The sequence below is a fragment of the Mus caroli genome, unplaced genomic scaffold (genome assembly GCF_900094665.2).
Source record: "Mus caroli unplaced genomic scaffold, CAROLI_EIJ_v1.1 scaffold_12983_1, whole genome shotgun sequence".
NCBI classification, from domain to species: Eukaryota; Metazoa; Chordata; class Mammalia; order Rodentia; family Muridae; genus Mus; species Mus caroli.
The window spans coordinates 1,792-11,049 of record NW_018389781.1 but is presented as its reverse complement, the minus strand read 5'-3'; the positions used below and the strand labels follow the sequence as shown (position 1 = coordinate 11,049).

General features: G+C 40.3%; 1 protein-coding gene across 1 annotated transcript in view; it reads left to right on the top strand.

The window, feature by feature from the left end:
• The window catches only part of LOC110288302 (guanylate-binding protein 1), a gene marked incomplete at its 3' end in the record, with an annotated part of 12,933 nt that extends 4,466 nt beyond the window's left edge, over positions 1 to 8,467 (top strand). The window contains exons 4-8 of the mRNA XM_021154688.2: positions 184 to 293; positions 3,253 to 3,449; positions 3,771 to 4,013; positions 6,855 to 7,135; positions 8,255 to 8,467. Of these exons, the coding sequence (XP_021010347.1) occupies positions 184 to 293; positions 3,253 to 3,449; positions 3,771 to 4,013; positions 6,855 to 7,135; positions 8,255 to 8,467 (1,044 nt within the window). The remainder of the gene's footprint in view (positions 1 to 183; positions 294 to 3,252; positions 3,450 to 3,770; positions 4,014 to 6,854; positions 7,136 to 8,254) is intronic.
• Positions 8,468 to 9,258: the final 791 nt, after the last annotated feature.

Here is a 9,258-nt window from a genome sequence, read left to right as displayed (position 1 = left end):
TATTTGAATTATACAACATAAATTTAAGATTCATAAAATCATTGTACAGGTACAAATTTATTATGTAGAAGAAATGACTTACCTTTGATGTCATAACTGATGGGGGACAGTTAAAGGCCATTTTTGCCTAATCAAGTTGATGGACAGTCTCTTAGTCACTCTTCTTCACTCACTGACCTGTAGGGTGACAACCAGAATGACTGCTGGATCTTTGCCTTGGCCGTCCTCCTCAGCAGCACCTTCATCTACAACAGCATAGGAACCATCAACCAGCAGGCCATGGACCAGCTGCAGTATCCTTTTGGTGTTCTCTAGCATAGTCCTAAACCTAGAAACAACAGCATCAATATTACATCAGTTAGGTAGGCAGACAAGGACCTTAATATTTTGAAGTCTCTCAATAACAAAACCTCTGATTCTCCTCATGTGAGCTTGCCTCACTTCCCAGAAAAAAATTAAACTTCTTACATCATACAATGCCTTAGAAAGAGTGGTACACTGCTGAGAGCATCCCTATCTGGCTCAGTATCATGCATTTGTCCAAATCCTCAACATGATTCAGAACCCATGTTCTCAATAGTCAGAATTATCATTATGTCTAAATGTTAGTAATATCCTGACTGCCCACTGAATGCTATAGGTAATATTTATCCTACAAACTCATCAAGGGATCCTAAACCTAGAAGGAATAGCTTCATTATTTCATCAGGTGAACTGACAGGTAAGTCTGTTCTCTTTCAGTCACCCCAACTGCAATAGCAAATTTAAGGGATTTGGAAAATCCTTGTCTCTTTACCAGGTTTACCTCAGTCCCATCACAAGTTCACGTTTTCCTTGCCCATGTGTCTCTAAACAGAGTCACATACTGCTCAGAAAACCCATTTCTTGCCTAATATTCCACATTTTTCAAATCTTCCACATCAGTTAAAAGCATCTCCCTGCAAATCACTATTTCTGCCAGCATCTGTATGTGTTACCATCTAACTGCCCAGTTGAGGTGCTGGAGGTGATACCTGCTGTGTTGTCTGTTTTGCTTTATCCTACACTCAGACTTTGCATGTTATAGAGCAGTAGATGACACAGGCACAGGTATGTTGCTTTTGCCTATTTAGACCGTGCTGCCCACTCTCACTCTCATACCAATAAAAAGGAAACAAGGGTCTCTGAAGCACAGGCTCTCAGAGTACAGCATCTTTCTTTCCAGTCTTTTTTCAAACAGCCACTTGACACAACATTTTTTGGACAAAAGTCCCGCATCTATACATGATATCTCTCTTCCCTCCCGTTTCTCACACTGTTTTCATCTTCCTAGTACCTTGTCTAGATCACTATTAACCTTTGCTAAATTTCAATGATCCTAACTTCAAATATGAGCTCAAGTAACTCCTTCATTCAGTGGGTCGTTGTATTGTTTGTCTCACTCAGCAGATGCCATGCGTTGTACTCTTTCTCCTTTCTGCATAAATTGGCTCTTAGCACTAGAGATTTTAAGTTTTCCAGTATTCTACCTACCACACCAGCAAGCCTTTCCTGTTTACATTCTCTTCTTTTTGTGGCTTGTAAGTGTATGACACTAGTAACTGTGCCTTTGATAGCCTGGTTTTACTTTGTCTCTATGGACTGTCATTGTGCCTCATGACTTTTGGAGCACCCATATGTCAGCTGTCATCAAGTAGTTACAGCCACATTCAGCCATTCACATTTAGCTGCTGATGGCATACCTCATGTAGATATCTTAGAAACAATTCAAGTAAAAACTCACAAATTCTCTCCTTCCTCCGTGTTTCTAATTACATTAACATTTCCAATTATTCACAAAATTACTCAGATTTAAAACATAGAAATCAGTTGATACAACCATTTCTCAATACATGAGTACTCATTATTCTATTATTCTCAGCTCCATTAGCAAAGCTATTTCCCTAAACTGACACACTCTCTATGATGTGTGCAGTTTTAAAAATATGCTACCACCTTTTTACAGGAGCTGCAGCCCTGAAGATGCTGCCTGTACTCTAGCCTTTTCCAGTTCCCTTTGTTCCTCTTGGCTTAGCTTTGCCAAGCTGCCAGCACCAACCCAGCTTCTCTCTCAACCCACCTTTGCACCATGAAAGCTACTCAGATAGTTTTATTACTTAAGAATTGGCCTACTAGCAAAATTGCCTGGCTTAAATAGATCCCACTTGGAAATTTGTGCCCTTAATTTAATATCTCCTTCTCTCTTTCTGCCCTAAGCTTAATGGCTCATATTAGCTAGTGGAACAAGCTGATGGTTCTAGCTTCCCAAAGATCTTACATGCTTTTTTGTGCTTCTCCTTCCAAACCTGGCCAATAAGCCCTGTCTCTTTTCCTCTGTCTCGTCTTGCTCCAGGGACCTGGAAGTCCCACCTGTCCCTTCTGCCCAACAATTGGCTCCTGGCCTCCATTATGGACCAAATCAAGAACCAATTACAGAACCAGAACTTAATACCACGCCCTACCTCTCTACATAGCCTCCACAACAAACTCTAGTCTAAGCTTTTCTTGTCTCTTGGATATGTCAACTGCCAAATTATTCTTTGCTTATACTCTTGATGTTCAAGTACCTTCGCAGCCAGTATGATCCTGAAATGATGTTGTATCATCTCTTCTCTCCATAAGGTGCCTTCAGTTTAGTGCAAATCAAACTAAAGATTAGGATCTGTATAACTTGATGTCCTACATGTAGGTCTTTTGGAACTTCTGCCCCACCACACTGGCGAGCATGCTTCATACTCATTATATAATCACATTTTCCTGATCAGGGTTTACAAGTGTTGTAACCTCTATTTGGAACATTCTTCTGCTATATATTCCATGTTTGGATTTTTGATAACCTAACATCTTGAAGATCACAAGTAGGCTTTTAAAGACTTCCAAGTGCAAGCTCCCCATGCAGATCCATGCATTGATTCACTATTGCTTGGGCTAGTTTATTTTTTGAATCACAATTTTAGCGATATTTGAGGATTTTTTATTTTGTATTTTATCCATAACCTTATTGTCTGTCTTTTTAAGTATGATATAAACTCTAGTATTGGCATTCTTTTGCTTATTTAAATTTTGTCCCAGGGAAAGTGCATGATCCATAGAAGACATTAAATAGATTTTTGTGACCAATTAAATTCTGAAAATAAATGAGCTAACAAAATATGTTATTTTTGAGGGGTAGTGGTGGGATCCACATCATAAAAATGGAGTTTTCCCTGTAGTTTTCTTAACTTCACATGCCAGCTATGTGACAGAACTGACTGATCTCATCAAATCAAAGTCATCCCCTCAACAGAGTGATGTAGACAACTCAGCTAACTTTGTGGGCTTTTTTCCTATCTTTGTGTGGACTCTGAGGGATTTCTCCCTGGATCTGGAATTTGATGGAGAATCCATCACTCCTGATGAGTACCTGGAGACTGCACTGGCTCTGAGAAAAGGTAAATGGGCTCAATGGAAGTTTGTGATATCATGGTAACAATAGCATAAGGATCGCTTCTGTATTCCTGGTAAAATTCTTAATCCTGTATTTGTGCTTTCCTCAGTGCTGTTAAAGGAAATGAAAACACAGCTTGACTGAATTTGAACTGTACCATCCACAGTTTCTCAGAGGGCTTGTTCTTTCTTGTCATTTTGTTTTGCTTTGCTCATTCTAAATTAGTTATTTACCCCTTGCTTTGGGAAAGCTATATTACTGAAAGTGTCATATATTTGAAAGAATTTATTTGAAGTTTACTGCATCTAATTTATCCTTCCTTAAGGAACTGATGAGAACACTAAAAAATTTAATATGCCTCGACTGTGTATCAGGAAGTTCTTCCCAAAGAGGAAGTGCTTCATCTTTGACAGGCCTGGAAACAGGAGGCAACTTTCCAAACTAGAGTCGATACAGGAGGACCAGCTGAATAAAGAATTTTTAGAACAAGTTGAAGAATTCACCTCATACATCTTCAGCTATTCTGATGTCAAGACTCTGTCTGGTGGCATCACAGTCAATGGGCCACGTAAGTCATCCCTCTACTTCTTATCTGGTCTTCTGCTCATTGTAGGATACTAGCAAGCCCACTCTAACAAGACCAAACACCATTTGTTGATGTTGTTGAAGATGGAGTGTATGCCTCTCATGCACTTGGAATTTACTTGGGAACTAAATGTATTTCTCACAATCTCATCCTTGTAATAGAAAACTGGAGGGGAAATCACCAGAATATAATGTAGCCTGAATTTCCATTTGCTCATGGTTCCTTACTAATAAAGAGGTTAACTGATTGTCACAAAAGATCAAATACCACATTGGGCTAATGCAACAGAGTAAAGCCTAAGGCAGGACATGACTTTCCAACTTCAGGAAAGTAAAAGCTATGAGACTGGAAGAAGAGAGTGCATGAGAGGAGTGGAGTCATGATGCAGTGGTGCTGTCCTGATGGAGCAGACATGACTGGAGGACTTCACAATTGGCTCCAAGCTTTGTAAGAAGGTCTCTAATTTATAGACATCTGACACTTGAGTAGAATTAAGTGGTTATTGGGTTAGGACAAAATTAGGGCAGTAAAAACTGTCAATGAGTCATTGAAGCTAATATATATTGGTGTCAAATATAAAAGTTTTCATTATAATAAAATACAACAGTATGGTAGATCCAAGAAGGAACTACAAATATGTCACCTCAGACTGAAGCTCTTCATTTCCTATATATTTTATTATTTCTTGATAAAGTAATATCAGGAGGAAGAATTAGTGTTTGGAGTGGGTAAAGTTGTTTGTTTTTGAATAATTTAATGTGGATTCCCCCCCTGATATTTATAGTGGGGAACACCATTGAATCAGGCAGCTGATATTTATAATAGGGAACACCATGGAGTCAGTTAGTTCACTGGCCAGGGATGTCGTTCAGATAGTAGAGTGATTTACTAACATTCACAAAGTTGTTGCTTTGATCTCAGCACCACATGAATTGGTATGGCTGTGCAACCTGGAATCTTACTTTTGCACGGGTAGAGGCAGGAGGATCAAAAATACAAGGTCATCATTGGTTACATATCAAAGTTTAGTGATGTCTGAGAAACATGAAACTATTTAAATAAACAACAACAAAGAAAACAAATAAATGAACACACACACAAAATGTAATTAGAGATATTTTAATTAGGTATTGTCTTCATTTACATTTCAAATGCTATCCCAAAAGTCCCCTAGACCCCTCCCCCACTCCACTACCCACCCACTCCCACTTCTTGGCCCTGGCATTCCCCCATACTGAGGCATATAAAATTTGGAAGACCAAGGGGCCTCTCGGCCAATGATGGCCGACTAGGCAATCTTCTGATACATATGCAGCTAGAGACACAAGCTCTGGGGGTATTGGTTAGTTCATATTGTTCCACCTATAGGGTTGCAGACCCCTTCAGCTCCTTGGGTACTTTCTCTAGCTCCTCCATCGGGGGCCCTGTGATCCATCCAATAGCTGACTGTGAGCATCCACTTCTGTGTTTGCCAGGCCTGGCATAGTCTCACAAGAGACAGCTATATCTGGGTCCTTTCAGCAAGTAGTTAGAGATTTAACAGAAGGAAAGACACACACACACACACACACACACACACACACACACACACACACACACTCCATGATTCATCACAACTATAGAACCAGAAAAGAGAGTGCAGGTCTGACTTGCACAGAACTGTTGAGAGGAAGGACCTGGCACCTGCTCTGACTTGCCTGAGAGCTGGTTTCTGGGATGTGATGCTTTCAGTAATCCAAAGTGCAAGGATGTATGAAAACCTGAATGTCTTGGTCATTCTATAGCTCTCGTGAAAACACAAAACATAAAATCCAAACAACTGGATAGACCCTGTCTTAGTCAGGGTTTTTATTCCTGCACAAACATCATGACCAAGAAGCAAGTTGGAGAGGAAAGGGTTTATTCGGCTTACACTTCCATACTGCTGTTCATCACCAAAGGAAGTCAGGACTGGAATTCAAGCAGGTCAGAAAGCAGGAGCTGATGCAGAGGCCATGGAGGGATGTTCTTTACTGGCTTACTCCCCTGGCTTGCTCAGCCTACTCTCTTATAGAACCCAAGACTACCAGCCCAGAGATGGTCCCACCCACAAGGGGCCTTTCCCCCTTGATCACTAATTGAGAAAATGCCTTACAGTTGGATCTCATGGAGGCATTTCCTCAACTGAAGGTCCTTTCTCTGTGATAACTCCAGCTGTGTCAAGTTGACACAAAACTAACCAGTACAGACCCATTTACAGAGTGTGGAAACAGGGCAAGAAGCATGTAGTACTGAAAACTAAAATAAGTAAAAGAAGAAAGAAGAAAGAAAGAAAGAAAGAAAGAAAGAAAGAAAGAAAGAAAGAAAGAAAGAAAGAAAGAAAGAAAGAAAGAAAAAGAAAGAGGAAGGAAGGAAGGAAGGAAGGAAGGAAGGAAAGAGAGGGAAGAAGGGAGGGAGGGAGGGAAGGATGGGGAGGGGGGAGGGAGGAAGAAAGAAAGAGGAGCAACAAAATCTCTCAACTACAACAAAAGACAAGAGGAGAAAGGTGATGACAAGCTTTTTCTTTAGCCACTTAATGAGAGATAAAGGAAAGGTAAGGAGAAGGGAATACAGAAAGAGAGGTGATAAAGTAAGGAGACACAGTGTCTTGGTCCATCCAAGCCCTGTCCTGAATGATTCAATACTAAAACCATCTCTGGGATAAATGTAGAGGCAGTAAAAATGGGCTTTGATCTCTGGATCTCCAGGTTAACCCATTATCCATTTGGGTTTCTTTCTCAGAAAATTGTGAAAGCTATGTACTCTGTCCAGCAACTAATAGTCATTTTGGAACTCCTCATATAGGTCTAAAATGCCTGGTGCAGACCTATGTCAGTGCCATCTGCAGTGGAGAACTACCCTGTATGGAAAACGCAGTACTGACTTTGGCCCAGATAGAGAACTCAGCAGCAGTGCAAAACGCCATCACCTACTATGAAGAACAGATGAATCAGAAGATCCAGATGCCCACAGAAACCCTCCAAGAGCTGTTGGACCTGCACAGGACCTGTGAGAGGGAGGCCATTGGGGTCTTCATGAAGAATTCTTTCAAGGATGTAGACCAAAAGTTCCAGACAGAATTAGGGGTAGGTGTGGCACTCAACATCTTGAGAGTCAGGAATATATTTGTCTTTTTGAGAAGAGAATTGTCCTTAGACAGGGATACTGTTTAAGGTATCCCTTAGTGATGTGCACAGATTTATAATGACTATTGAAAGATTAGATTCTATTGGACATTGATTTAAAAAAAAAACCTAGCACTATAGTTAATCACATTTTCTACAAATTTTCTTTTTATTATGAGAAAACATGGGCATTTGATCAGTGATGATCTCTCCCTGATTAGCAATGCCCAGATTTTACAAATGATACATTGTTATGATCAAAACTTCTAGTGAAGCTAACTAGTCAATGTCAGTAGGAAATAGGCATCTTCTTACCTGAGGTATTTTTAGGATGGAATGTATATAGAGGTTCATTATGCTTTCTAAGTTTGAAATTCACATCACTATCATCTTCATCATTCATTAGCTTCAAAGTGACAAAATAACACAGAATTTTACAATATCAAAAAATATTTATGAAACTGGTAGCTGGGCGTGGTGGCGCATGCCTTTAATCCCAGCACTCGGGAGGCAGAGGCAGGTGAATTTCTGAGTTTGAGGCAAGCCTGGTCTACAAAGTGAGTTCCAGGACAGCCAAGGCTATACAGAGAAACCCTGTCTCAAAAAACAAAACAAACCAAAAAGTATTTATTATTTTATTGAATACTTTTAGTAAAGTCTCTGGCCTTAGAACTCTGTCTTACCTCATAATCTGAGTAGAGACCTCTGACATTGGTATTCTCCATCCTGCTTCACACACAAAAAGTTATCTGTCCACAAATGTTAAGGACACCAAGCAGTCCAGTGGCATATTCAGTGAGAACACAGGAACCTGTGTAATTCTAACCTTTGTGATCTGAACTATCCCTAAAATCAGAGACTTCTAAATAAAACAGTTTCCTATGCTGTAGTATCTGTGCTCTGACAATCACTTTCTAAGTCAGGAAGGGTGGGCAGCAGAAGGGATGCAGGAGGATTCCTTCAGGGATTAACAAACTAAAGACCAGTTTCTGAAGGGACATTACAGTGAGGTGAAGAATGAGGCCCCAGTTAGACATTCTCCTGTAATCTGTTGTGTATCTCCCTCCTGTGCCCTACCAGACCCAGCTGGAAGCCAAGCGAGATGCCTTTGTTAAGAAGAACATGGACATGTCATCTGCTCATTGCTCAGACTTACTGGAGGGCCTCTTTGGTCCTGTAGAAGAAGAAGTGAAGCAGGGGACATTTTATAAACCAGGAGGTTACTACCTTTTTCTTCAAAGGAAACAAGAGCTGGAGAAAAAGTATATCCAGACTCCTGGAAAGGGACTCCAGGTAAACTCAGCTGTTGGTAGCATATTGTGGTGCTTGGTGTAGAATCTCCATCAAATGTCAGTGGCTGCAAGGAAGCTACAGTGCAGTCTATGGGCTGTGTGCTTGCCTTACATTTAAATAGGCAGTCGGCCATTATACAGACAGCAGCTTCTTCCTTGGGAGTAAAATTGGACCTCTCAGAAATGTTTGTGGAAATCATTCATTCTCTTATTTAGTCATCGAATCATCCAATAGTGATTTATTTATCCCCAGTGTTTAGAGTACTTCTCAGGGAGCTAGGGCTACTGTGATTTAAGGAATAACCAAACAGAACCAAACCAAACCAAACCAAGGAACTAGTAATTTCTTTCTCGTAAGCTCTAGGCAATGCTAGTTTACAGACTAGTAATAATCATAGTAATAGCAGTTGATGCATAGATTGTCCTCACTTTTTCTAGAAATTAACTCACTGAGTTCTAGCATCAATTCTATTAAGTAATTATTATTATTATCTCATAGAGAGAAAAGGAAATTGTGGCAGAAGAAAGTTAAGACCTCACTCAGGATCACAGAGTCAATGGGCTTTACAGCCTCAATGAAAATCCAGGGTACATAGTCTGCCATGGACCGGCCTCAGTTGGCCTCCCTCAGTCCGAGGGAAATTAGGGTTCCAGACAGGTGGGCAAGGAGTTGGCAACAAAAAGGATGACAAACAGACATGGACACAAAGGAGTGCTTTATCTGGATGTAATTTTTGTCAACGTTAGCATCAGTTTTATATAATACAGAAAACAAAGGAGTAGAGTGTCACA